This window comes from Mustela lutreola, chromosome 15, assembly GCF_030435805.1.
Source record: "Mustela lutreola isolate mMusLut2 chromosome 15, mMusLut2.pri, whole genome shotgun sequence".
NCBI lineage: Eukaryota > Metazoa > Chordata > Mammalia > Carnivora > Mustelidae > Mustela > Mustela lutreola.
Window position 1 is genome coordinate 3,245,470 of NC_081304.1, and position 13,066 is coordinate 3,258,535.

At 56.5% G+C, this 13,066-nt stretch overlaps 1 protein-coding gene across 1 annotated transcript in view; it reads left to right on the plus strand.

Annotated features, from left to right (window-relative positions):
- The first annotated feature begins 326 nt into the window (after positions 1–326).
- Positions 327–13,066, plus strand: part of CYTH1 (cytohesin 1) — a 78,835-nt gene continuing 66,095 nt past the window's right edge. Inside the window, exon 1 of the mRNA XM_059149391.1 lies at positions 327–456. Within this exon, the coding sequence (XP_059005374.1) occupies positions 435–456 (22 nt within the window). The 5' untranslated portion in view covers positions 327–434. The remainder of the gene's footprint in view (positions 457–13,066) is intronic.

A 13,066-nucleotide genomic window follows, 5' to 3' on the forward strand; every position in this document is an offset into this window, starting at 1 on the left:
CGTGCGCAGGCGCGGCCTGGAGTAGGCGGTGTGCCCGGAGGTGCGCGCGCGTGGGCGGCGGGCGGGGCCTCGGGCTCCGGGGGCGGGTCCCGCGCGGACGCGCGTGCGCAGGCGCGGGCCTGCGGTTGGCGGCGTGCCGAGAGGTGCGCGCGCGTGGGCGGCAGGCGGGGCCTCAGGTCCGGTGGGCGGGGCCCGGGCGGCCGCGCGTGCGCAGGCGCGTGCGGGCGGCGGCCGCGTGCCGGGGCACGCGCGGACGGCGGGCGGGGCGCCCCGAGGGTGGCGAGGGGCCGGCAGCGGCGGCGGCGGCGGCGGCGGCGGCGGCGGCGGCGCGGGCCGGGGGCGGGGCTCCGAGCCGGGCCGAGGCGCGTGCGGCCGGCGCGGCGGGGCTCGAGAGGCGAGCGGCGGGGCCCGGCGCACCGTGCGGTGCCGGCACCATGGAGGAGGACGACAGCTACGGTCAGTGCGGCCCGCGGCGCGGCGGAGCGGGCGCCCCTCCCGCGCTTCCTGCCGAGTCCGTCCCGGCGCCTGGGGCGGCTCCGGCGGCTGGCGCTTCGCGGGGCCGGCGTGCGGGACGCGAGCCCGGGGCGGCCGGGGCCGGGGCCGGGGCCGGGGCGGGGGCGCGGCGGGGAGACCGGGGCTCCGGACGGGGCGGGGGGCCGGGGGCCGCGCGGTGCCGCCCGAGCGCCCCGAGGCCCCGTCCGCGGCGCCCTAGTTTCGGGCCTCGGCGGGGTCCGCAAGTTGTGTCGGGGTCCGCGCCTTTGTTCGCGAGCGGGGGGCACGCACGGCGGGCGGCCCCGGAGCGCACGGGCTTCCCCCGCGGCGGCCGAGCGGCGGGCACCGGGGCGCTGTCGGGCGGGCGCTGCCCCGCCGCCGTCTCCCCGGCGAGCGGCTCCGGTACCCCCGGCCGCGCGCGGGGTCCCCAAGTTTGCTCCTCACGCCGCACGTGTCCCCCTCGACAGTTCCCGATCCCCGTGCTGCTGACCTTCTCCCCCGGACCGGTGGCCGGCTCGGGACGGCAGGCGTGCCGGGGGTCCTGGGAGATGCTTTTGGCGAATTTACCAACAATTTCGCGAGGGTTTGCGGAGGGCAGCGCGGACGGGGCGGGCTGCCGTGGGCTGTAGCGGCGGGGATGCCCCGCGGAGTCCAGCGGGCTCGCGTGGCTGCGGGGACCGCTCCCGGCGTGTCCCTGGGGCGGGTCTTACTTCTGCTTGGGCGCAGGGAAGTCACTGTGGAGCTGCGGAGGGGGAAGAGGCGGCTGTGTGACCTGCAGCCTGACCCGGAGCGGGGTCCGGGGGAGCGTGCCGCTGCCCCCGAGACCCACGGGCAGCCTGAAGTGAGAGCGCCCCAGGGACGGTGGCCGTCAGATGTCCCCTAGTCACCTTCCAAGTAAAAGCCTTCGTGCTGTCCTTTTGTGATTGGGAAAAATCCCCACCTCCGGGCTGGTCCCAGGGGGTTTCGTCCCCTCCGTCCCCTCCGTACCTCTCTCTCTGCACAGGAGAGGCCTCTCGGGGCTGTGCCCGCCGCTGTTTTGTCTGCCTCCTCTTGCTATTTAATCTGTCGGACCCCACGGTCCTGCCAGGCTTTCTTCTTGCGCTCTGCTGGCGTTTGTACCCACCGGGCGAGGCAGGAAGCTCTTGGTCTGTTCGCTTTTGATACAGTGGCTGCTTTGCCAACAGGCATGACACGCATTTGTACTTGGAGGGGGTGAATGGAAGCCGCTGCATTCGGTCCTAAGGCAGCTGTAATAGATTAGCACGAACGGGGCAGTGGCTCAGAACAGCATGTAAATATATGATCCTATAGTTTTGGGGGTGAGAAGTCCAAATGTGGTCTCACTGGGCTCAAGGTGTTTGCAGGGCTGTGTTCCTTTTTGGGGGGGTTCTAGGGAAGGATCTATTTCCTTGCCCTCTTCAAGTTCTGGAGGCCACCTTCACTCTGTGGCCGGGCCACCTCCCATCGTCAGAGCTTTGTAATGACACTGGAGCCACCAGGGTGATCCAGCATAGCACCTTGGCTCTGCAGGGCTAATCCTGCTTTTGCCACATAGGATAACAGTTGTGGGTTCTGGAGATTAGGTGATGGTTGTCTCTGGAGGCCGATAGTCTGCTGACCACACACTAAAGATGAGAAAGAGGTTTATTCTTCCCCCTTATATAATTAAGAATGTCATCTTCTGTGTATTCTGGAGGAACCAAGAGGGCTCCCCACTCATAGCGTCCCCCACACAAAAAGTACCTAATACCTTAAGTTGGTCATACAAAGAATAAGATTCTCAGTTCTTCAGGGTTTCCCTTCATCTCCAGAGCTGTTTCCCTTGTAGGTTTTACAGTGGATCTGCGTCCAGGGCTAAGACAGCCATGCACCTAGCACTGTGTGGTGCACTGTGCAAGCACAGGGAATGCCTGTCCAGACGCTCCCTCAGAAGCTGGAACCTCTGTCGTGCCGTGAGGTAGCCTAGGACTGTTCGGAGCCATTTGGGGAGATGACTGATTTCCCAGCTGCCATTTTGGCCTAAAGGACTTTCGGAACAGAACTCTCATATAATATGCTAAAGAAAGAGAACGAGTTTTGAAGTTTTCCTGTTCCATTACAGAGAGTTTCAGAAACCACCAGAGCAGTCTTTCTGGACTGCAGAGTCTGGTGTTCTGTCCATCCGGCGGCTGCACCACTGAATTCGGAAGCCCTTCCTCCCGTGACACTCCTGTAATACCGAATCGTTTACCAGAGGTTCTTAACTCCCTCCCCAGGCAGGTACAGCGCGCTTCGTGCTGCCCGTGTGCTGTGACACATCAGACTGCGAAGACCTGGGGGGTGGGGCGCATGGGGACAGTTAAATGCAAGTCCTTTTCAAGCCTAGTTTTCTGAGAAAGATGTGGAATTAGTGATGTTCTAGAAGCTTAATTGACATTTGAAGAAAGATGTCCCTATTGCTTGTGGCTGGTGGAACTTGTCCCTGCAGTTTCTTTTTAAACACTGTGAAATAATTGGGACTTTTTTTTTTTTTTTAAAGACTCCTGTAATCTTAGGTCATGGTTCTTCCTGGACTTCACAGTTCTCTTTGCAGAAGGAAGAGGTATTTTTGCTTTCGTAGGGTACCCTGCCCGAGTAAAGACTCTGACCACTCCCCTCCGTGACTTCTGAACTTGAGCAGACATTTTTATCCCGCAGACTGCCTCTGGGGCCCTTGGGAGGTTTGTTTGGGGAAGTTTTTTTTTTTGAAGATTTTATTTATTTGACACAGATCACAAGTACGCGGGGTGGGGTGGGGTGGGGGGGGAAGCAGGCTCCCCGCTGAGCATGGAGTCCCATGCTGGGCTCAATCCCAGGACCCTGAGACCATGACCTGAGCTGAAGGCAGAAGCTTAACTCACTGAGCCACCCAGGCACCCCAGCTTGGGGAGGTTTTTGTGAATGTGCATACTCGGAGGGTCCTTGGGTCACTTCTCTAAAGGTTCTGGCCCCGGGAACCGCTGGCGTCGTGCACCTCTCTGAGGACAGGTTGTGAGGCAGAGATGGGCAGGGCCATCGGCTGTGACCTGGAAGTCTCAATGGTGATGATTCTGCCTCACAAGTCCGACAAGATCAGCACATCTCTGAGCGTAGGTTCTTAAGGTCTTTGAACCTCCAGTGCTGTTTATGGCCTTCACTTCTTGAACACAGTTTCTGCTCCACTGGCGTTTTACGAGCTTCAGACTTACCCCTAGTCTGGACATGAGGGAGAACCGGCCTTTCAGAAGTGAGCTGCTCTGCGAGGGCGCGGAGATGTGGCTCTTAGCCAGGGCAAGGCTTCCGCCCTCCGAAGATGAAAGGAGCTGCGGGCAGCGGCGGGCCCATGAGTGGGAGCCCGCCGCCTGCAGGCGAGCTGGGCTCTTTCATCTTCGCGCCTCCAGAACCAGCTTGGGGCCTGGTACTCAGCAGCTCCTGAGGGAATAATAGGCTGAACCAGGTTCCGTGTGGCAGAAGTTAATGTTCAGTGATTGAGCTTTTGTCTTCAGCTCTCCATCCCAAACAGAAACCAGAACACTCTTCTGTACGTGTTTGCCCGAATGCCAAACCGATTTTCCGTGTTCTTCAACGATACCGACGTCTTTCATTGTTGTCGAATTCAGTTACACTCTTGGTGATTTGCTATTATGGAAAAGAATACCATTATGAAGTCAGGGTTTTCTTAGAAAATCTGGAACATAAGGTTACCATAATTATTCATCCTGTGGTCTTTAAGGTAGAGTTCCAGGGGTGATATTAACATGTCAGTGGGGTAAACATTTTTAGAATTCTTGGTGCGTGGTGCCAATTTGCTTTCCAAAAGGGCAGTACCCGTGTTCCTCGCTCCTAGCCATGTATGGGTTTACACGCTTGAGTGTCACTGTGGATATGCCGCGGTGAGGATTTGCATTTGAAAGCTTTTTTTTTTCTTTAACCCAACCTATGGTTATAAAACGGCACCTCATTAAATGCACTGGTTGCCAGCTAGGTTGAAAAAAATTTATTTTGCGTATTTGTGTATTATGACCCGCCTGTTCGTGTGGGATGTTGGTTTCTTTATTTACTTGACTGAGATTAACTTTTTTTTTTTAATGGCCTTGAACAAATCAAGTGACTGTTTCTCTCACTCTGATGTTTTCAGCATGGGAGACATACATACTCAGTGTGGCTGGGGTTGGGGTCAGATTTTGACCAATTGCGGTGGTCCTCTGTTTACCTCTCCGTAATTTTCCTCTTAACGATGGATGATCTTTAGCCTGTATTTTGTCTTCTGGGCAAATGCAAATGTTTCCTTTAGAGGAGAAATTGTGAGTTAGGTAGCTCTTACTGGTCTCGGTTATACTGATCGGCAGGTCAGTCTGTGGGATCGGAAGGCACGTACCTGCCCGTCTCGAAATGCCGCACTTAGCAATCAGAAACAGTCTTTCCAAATAGATGATTTCGTATGTGTTTCATGCGTTGAAGATCAGGTAGTTCTACAGAAAGACCTGGAAGGAGCGTGCCTTCTGGTTTCAAGGTTGAGAGCTCACATATAGGTCACTCCGCCAGGGAGGAGGCGAGTGTGTGTGTGTGTGTGTGTGTGTGTGTGCGCGCGCCTCTGGACAGTGAGGTGTAGGTTGGAGCTTCAGCTTGGAGTCCCCCGCCCCCTGCAGAGGCCTGTCCGCCCCTTTCCTGCTCACCCTCCCACATGAAAGGCTTGGACAGTAGGCTCCCGAAGACAAGCACGTTGCCTGAACCTGTCCGTTGGCTTTGTTGCCACACTGCTTCTTGATTGTCTAATTATTGTTGCTTAGTTTCAGTTGCAATAATAGAGGCATGGAGGAGGTGGAAAATTATTTAGAATGTTCAAGAAGTGAGTCCCACATCCTCTGAAACTGCTGGTAATGTTGTTTTGCTTCTCTTTCCGCATTGACTGAAGAAACGCAAGATGGGTTATAGGGGGTTTTTGTGAGTCTTCGTTTTCCAGGATGGTGTCCGTGACAGCGTCTGTGTTTGTGGCGGGGAGGCGGTTATGAGCTGCTTTCTGTGCCGCCAGGCTCCTGTAAGGGTCAGGATGTGACCTTCCTTATCGGAGTCTTTTCCTGTTTTTCACTTTTTTTTTCCTTTTTTGAATCTTCAAGGTTTCTATTTCAGATGAGTGCTTTTCTCTGGCGCTGCTGCACTCCGTATTGTATATTGTAATTATTACGTTGGGTATGAATGACGGCGTTGGGGAGATGCTATTAAAAACTCGCTCCTCCTCAGTAGCGCCGTTGTGGGCCTGCTGTCGGCCGGCGGTGTGTCCGGCACACACCAGAACGTCCCCCGTCACTCTGCAGCACGCGGCCCCTCTTGTCGGGGATGCTTTGCGCCTGGAAGACAGATGTGGCGGCAGGCTGGGGGGGGCGAGGGTCAGAGTGGTTGTGGCAGGTGTGTGTGTGAAAACCCTGGGTGGGCAGGGGGCGCAGTGCTCCCTGGAGTTGGGGCGGGACTGATCGGACAGAGGACATTTCCCAGACCTGGAGTTTGGAAGCTGAGTTGGTGCTAACTCGGTGAATGTGGCAGAGCGGTGCAGTTCAGAGAGAGCCAGCCAGGGCCAGTGGGGAGGGGGGCCCGGCTCCCCCGGGGAGCAGCCTGGCTCTCTGTACCTGGAGACTGGGAGGCCAGAGACAGGGTCTAGAGAGGAGGCCAGAATCCTGGAGGGCTTCTCTGTGTTTCCAGACACCGGTCTCTGAGCCATGAGAAGCCTGGGGGATTGAACTGGGGTATTTCATGATGATTATTTTACATTTTAGAAAGATCCCACTGCCTGGTGTGCTTCCTGAGGGCAGTGGGGAGACCCCTAGGGAGCTGTTGCAGCCGTCCCGGTGGGCTGGAGCGGACGGTAACTCCAAGACAAGTCAAGGGAAAGCATGGGACTGGTTACCAGCGTTTAGGGAGACACAGCACGTGGGAGATGAGCACGGCTCCAGGTGGTGCCAGGGTGCTGTCGCAGACGACACAGATGACGCAGATCACTGCCTGGGGAGGGTCTCCAGTTAAATGCAGGTGCTTGACTTTGGACACACTGAGTGGAGCGCGAGGGGTTTTAGAGACCGTCCCCTGAGGGAGGTCTGTTTAGATAGTCGGCTTTGTCGCTGGAACCCAAGAACTCAGCAGCACACGAGCGGGAGTGGAGCCCAGGGAAGTGGGGGGATCTCGTGCTGACCCAGAAGAGGGCCAGGGGTGTCATCCTGGGCACGGCACCTTGCCCCCCTGTTGGAGGGCTGGGCGGAGCCAGGTCTGCAGAGGAGGCCTCGCAGCTGGGGCCCTTTCAGATGAGCGGACCCTTGGCGGGCAGAGGGCGGCAGCTGGAGGGTGATGTGGGTTGGAGAGACTTGCTTTAATCTGGCGATGCTGTATGTCCTCACAGAGTCTCGTGGTTTTGTTTTTAAGTAGCGCTACCCCCAGTGTGGGGCTTGCACTCACGACCCCACAATCAAGAGCCACGCGTTCCACCAACTGAGCTGGCCAGGCCGCCTATAGACTTTTTTCAATAAACATTTTGAAAACTCTTTTGAGCCAGTCTTGAATTACAGACCGATTCACGGCGCGCTGCGAAGCTCGGGCAGGACGGGGCTCGTGTTCGTCCGTCTGTGGGGCCGCTCGAGCCAGCCACTGCCGGACACGTGCGCGTGTCCCCTGTTCGCTTCGGTTCCTTGAGGCTGTGCGCTGCCCTGGACCCAGCTTCCAGCAGCCCTGGCGGCGGAAACAAAGAGGGTGTTTGGAGGTCGAGCTGCCGTTCTGCATTTTCAACCCCCTGGGCGCTCCCCTTGACCTTCGTCACCATCTCAAGCCCTGCCTGTGTGGAGGTGCTTCCCTGCCTGTGTGGAGGTGCTTCCCTGCCTGTGTGGAGGTGCTCCCCCGCCTGTGTGGAGGTGCTCCCCGCCTGTGTGGAGGTGCTCCCCCGCCTGTGTGGAGGTGCTCCCCCGCCTGTGTGGAGGTGCTCCCCCGCCTGTGTGGAGGTGCTCCCCCGCCTGTGTGGAGGTGCTCTCCTGCCTCTCCGGTCAGCCCTCCCTCCACACTTCCCTTTCCTCTTTTTCTCGTTAGGGAACTTTTATTACTATTACCTCTCGCCGCGTTACCCAGGCTTGAAGAAACAGCCGATTCTGTTCTCTGCCTTTTGCTCTCTGTTTTCCGGTGGCCCCGGCAGCCCTCTGCTGGCTCAGTCCCCTTTTCATCATCTTCTTGGTGTCGGGGTGTTTGTGGGATGGTGAAGTGTGCGCCTGCTTTCAGGAAGCTCGTGGTGTGGGGAGTTGACGTGTCGGAGAGCTCCAAGAACATGCAACAGGTGCTCCGACAGATGTGAGCGGACACCCTGGGAGCCTGCGGCGATCCAGCTTTCACTCTGCTTTTGGGTGCGAGCTGCTTTGGGGGACACACCTGTCCCCGGGGTCAGATGCGACAGGAGGGTTCCCGCACACAGCGGCATCCGCGGTGCTCGCCCCTCCATGGGCGAGGGACAGGGTCAGCGTGCGACCTGCACGGGAAGCCAGGCCGCAGATACCCTGTCGCTTCTGCTGGGCCACCCGCTGCTCCTTATGTCAATTGTCTCCGATCCCTTCACTTTTCTGTACCCTGTCCGCTGTTCAGACGCTTTCTAAACTTTTTGTCTTTTCTCCCGTAATTAGGGCACAGAGTTCCGTGTCCTGGTAGTTCAGATATTTCGTGGTTAAGACCTGTGCTGGGGGTTATGAAGTGGATTGAGATTCAAAGAGCCCTTGTTAGTTTTAGGGTGGAAGTCGAAGGAGTTGGTGGACGGCACGGGAGAGGCCGTTCCTCCCCCCCATCTGTCGGACGGTGCTGGCTTAGAGGCCAGCATTCCGTCTCAGGGCCTCTGGGGAACCAGGCCTGGTGGGATGGCGATGGGAGTGTCCCAGCCTGACCTCTGGGGCACCTGGGCAGGGGGACTCTCTTGAGAAAGCCGGTAAGCAGGGCAGGGTTAACCTTGGTCATCGCGCCCTTTGTGGGCCTGCACTGGAGCTGGCCTCAGCCCCTCGCAGGGACCCTGTCCTGCCACTTCCTTGCCTTTTTGCCCTTTGTGGTGACACATAACAGGCTACTGGAAAGCCAAGTTCGGCAGTGACAGGGAGAGGACTGCTGAAGAACAGTTTCTTCTGGGGAATGGCACAGTATCTCCCAGCATCTGCTAGCCGACACTCTGAGACTGCGGCCTCGGCTCCCGTCAGAGGAGAGGCTCGTGTTTGCACTGGGGCCTCATCCGGGGTCACTGAGGATGCTGACTCAGGACTTCAGCCCTGCGGCTTCTGAACACACCGGAGGCCCAGATTCCTGCCCTCCGTGCGCCGAGAACGCCGCTGCTTGCTGTGTCCGAAGGAGTTCCGAAAGCCAGGTTTCGCCCAGCGGCTCCACGGGCCAGCTGTGGAAGCTCCTGCGAGGGGATCCCAGGATCCCAGGCGGCTTGGGGCACGCCTCCTCATTTCCACTGGGGCCCCCCACTCTCCTGTCAGGGCCATGCCCCACGGTGATGGAGTTGGTGCCAGCTGCACCGTGTCCTGGGGGGATCTCCTCGGAGCTGAGCCTCTGGGTCAGGCACGCCCTCTCCCCAGGCGGTCCTCCCTTCCCTGCGGGACTTGTCCTGATGTGAAGGGAGGGGCTCCTTCACTCTTCCGCTACTTGACAAAGACCTTAGTGATTTCCCTCTGTGTCCAGACAAAGCGTGGAGGAAATGAAATTCTGAAAAGATTCTTAGGATTATAATGGGAAGATTATTTCCTGGATTTATAATAACCCAACAGAAATAGGGTTTCCACCCTAGACTTTGTGATCTCACTCTAGAAAACACCCCCTCGGGCTCTGTCCGTGCTGTGCAGGGGAGGCTCCTCCGAGTCTGCTGACCTCAGAGAGCCCCCCTTCTCCCCCCAGCCCTGAGATCCGAACCCTCACACATCTACCCGCCTCCTGCACAGCCCATTCGCTCGGGGGCATCCGGCACCGGCCCCGTCTGGGCCCTTTCTCTGGCTGTTCCTGGGGCTCAGGGGGCCTTCCGCCCCGACATCCTCATGGTCGCTGCCCTTGCCCACCGGCCTTGGCTCCAGTCCCCGCTCCCCCAGGGAGACTTGCCCAGTTGCCGTGCTCATGAGACCACCTGCGCGCCCCTCCCCAGGCTCCTCCCCACCCGTAGCACGTGTCACCTCCTGCCACTTACGTTTGCTGCGCGCGCCTGGGCTCCAGCTTTGTGATCGCCACGACCCAGAGGCCCAGCGCCCAGCGGGTTGTAGGCTCTGTAGGAGTTTGTTGAAGGACTTGCTCCCTCTCCCCGTCCATGTTTGAGGGGAGACGAAGGCCATTGAAGTCGCTCCTGTCTGCTCCCGTCTCCCTTTTACCTCACGCGTTCTTTGGTTGTTCTGGGCTTTTAAAATTTTTTTTTATTTTTAAAAATTTTTTTAAAAGATTTTATTTATTTATTTCGAAGGCAGAGATCACAAGTAGGCAGAGAGGCAGGCAGAGAGAGAGGAGGAAGCAGGCCTCCCGCTAAGCAGAGAGCCCCACATGGGGGCTCGACCTGAGCCCGGGATCACGACCTGAGCCGAAGGCAGAGGCTTTAACCCACTGAGCCACCCAGGCGCCCCCGGTGTTGGGCTTTATCTGGGGGCTTGGTTCCTCTGCCACTGGTCATGGCAGTAACCAGGTGGGACGCCCTTCACTGCTGACCTGCTGGGGGGGTCATGCGGACGCTTCCCGAGCGTTCAGAGGTTCCAGTACAAATCTTAGAAAAGGAATATTTAGATGAAATATAGGATTATTCTATTTTGGAAAGATGTATGTGGCAGAGAAATTCTTTAGGAGGGGCTGATCTGTTCCACGGTGAGGTGTTTTGTGGTGTGAGCTCACTCTTTTCCGGGAAGTGTTAAGGTATTTGACAGATGTTTGATAAGGATGAGACCTGGGTTGTTGATTTTCTTTTTTAATGATTAACAGGTCAGAAAAGCAGCTGGACGGAGCGGTAGGAAGCGGCTGGGACTTGAGATATGCCCTCCGCAGGCACCGTTGAGCGATGGAGGGAGTGGCTGCACCCTGTTCTCCTCCTGTGCCTGCTCTAGTGGCTTTAAACGATACAAATTTCTTACGTTGCTTTTCCGGGGTTGCAAGTCTGGAATGGGTCTCTTCGGGGTGAAACCAGGGTGTCAGCAAAGGCGGATCTGTCTGGAATCTCCTGGAGACATTTCCTTGCCCTTTCCACCTTCCGGAGGCCGCCTGCATCCGGAGGCTCCCGGCCCCTTCCTCCCCTCGTCAGTCACTGCGAAACTCGGTCCCAGGTCTCATCGCTCTGACACGGAGTCTCCTGCCTCCTCCTCCTCCTCCACTTCTTCTTCCACTTCCTCCTCCTCCTCCCTGTGAGACACTGGTGATCCCATGGGGCCCGCCAGATGACCCAGGAAAATCTCCCCACCTCCGGGCAGCTGAGTAGACTTTCATCACATCTGCCTCAGTTCCCCTTTGCCGCGTGATTGAGCAGATCCCCTCGTTCCCGGGACTAGGATGTGGACATCTTTGGGGCCGTTGTTCTGCCAGCCACATCCACCGTAGTGCTCTTGTCCCTGGGATGCTCCTCGTACGGGCAGGCAGTTCCTTCCTGGGGAAATGTTCACGCGGACAGTAAGGATTACGGTCCTGGTGCAGACGTTGTCTAGTCTCGGTGAGCATTTCTGGGTTTCGAAGAGGATTCCTAATTCAAGGGTAGAGGAGAGTGTGTGCAAAGCAGCAGCCAGCTTTGACCTGTCCATCCTGTTTCTGCTCCTCAGCAATCCTGTTTGTCGTCAGATGACAAATCAGAACAAAGCACGTCTTCAGTCGGAAGGCCATGTTACGGCAGCCAGTTCTTAGGAATGTTTTTGCACTTTCTTTGAGACTAAGGAGAATTTTTATTGGTTCCAGGTAATGGAAACATCCCTGAACAATGGTGCTCGTTAGGAAAAAGGAGTTCATTATTCTTGACGGCCATGTCGGCATAACACGATGTGGGGGTTCTTTTCCCAGACAGCTGCCTTTTCCTCGAGTCGCCTGGCGGACATCTCCTCGTGTGGGGGAGGCAGGCGAGGTGCTCTTCCTCCCCCTCGCATCATGGCCAGGACTCACTTGGTTTAATTTCCACCCCCAGTAGACTGCAGGGATACAAAATTGAATTTTTGGCTAAATATTACTGTTCTTACTTAAGCTCCCATTTTCTTAAACACATAAATGTATTTATAGCGTTCTACAGAGGAGTTTAAACTTCTGCTTTAAAAAATTATGAAGATAACACATCTTTATATTAAAAACTCGATTGCTAGAGAATGTACGTAATTTGAACTCACTTTTTTTTTTTTTTAATTTTGAAGAGTTTATTTATTTATTTGACAGAGATCACAAGTAGGCAGAGAGGCAAGCAGAGAGAGAGAGGAGGAAGCAGGCTCCCCGCTGAGCAGAGAGCCCGACGTGGGGCTCGATCCCAGGACCCCGGGATCATGACCTGAGCCGAAGGCAGAGGCTTTAACCCACTGAGCCACCCAGGCGCCCCTGAACTCACTTTTGACTTTTATTTATTTTTTTGACAGAGAGATCACAAGTAGGCGGAGAAACAGGCAGAGAGAGAGAGAGAGAGAGAGAGAGAGAGGAAGCAGGCTCCCCGCTGAGCAGAGAGCCCGATGCGGGACTCCATCCCAGGACTCTGAGATCATGACCTGAGCCAAAGGCAGAGGCTTTAACCCACTGAGCCACCCAGGCGCCCTCACTTTTGACTTTTTAACGCGGTTTTTATAGGCCCTAGGCTGTTGGCACGGTGTTCGTTCTCTGTGTTATCCCCAAGGTCACCTCACCTAGCTCAGCCTGGAGCAGCGGGACTGAAGGAAACAGTCCCGGTGAGACTTGGTGGCACTTGGAGTAACAGAGACTCTCAGGATGGGTGACGGGAGCGCAGACATGAGCCACAGCCTGGCTCTAGGAAGTTAGAATGTGGGAGGCGCTAACTGTCCCATCAGGAGGGAGACGCTTCATTACACCGCTCTGTGTTGGCCTTACAGAGTAGCAGGTGCGTCTTTAAGAACAGGAGATCTGTGCTTACAGGCCTGGAGGACGGCTGTGTGATGCTGAGTGAAAACACAGGTTGCTCCTACGTGTCCTCTTTATTAAACATGTACCAGTTCACATTTGTATGTGCAGAGAAAAACTCAGGAACCTTTATAAGGATTCAAGGCAAGCCCCGTCCCCAGAACAGAACTGTGGACTGCGCTCAGGGTGGCGGGGGAAGGGGAATGGGCGGGTGCAGCTCCCCGAGTTTCACGGGTGAGCGTGGAAGGTGAGAGGAGTAGGTCTCTGGTCTCCTTGGCATCGGGAAAATGACAGTGGCCTAATGCTTGCATTGGGATGAATTTGATTTTAAGAAGTGACGCCGTCAGACTTGGGTGCTATCTGTATAACGGGAAAGGTAGGCTCGTGGTGCCTTGTGTGTGGAATTACGTTTTAGTTCTGTTTAAAAATCTTAGGGTTTGTGGAGTAATGGGATTTTTGTTTGTCTTAGGAGACGTCATTTAAACTAGTAGAGTGTCGCTACATTCGTTGT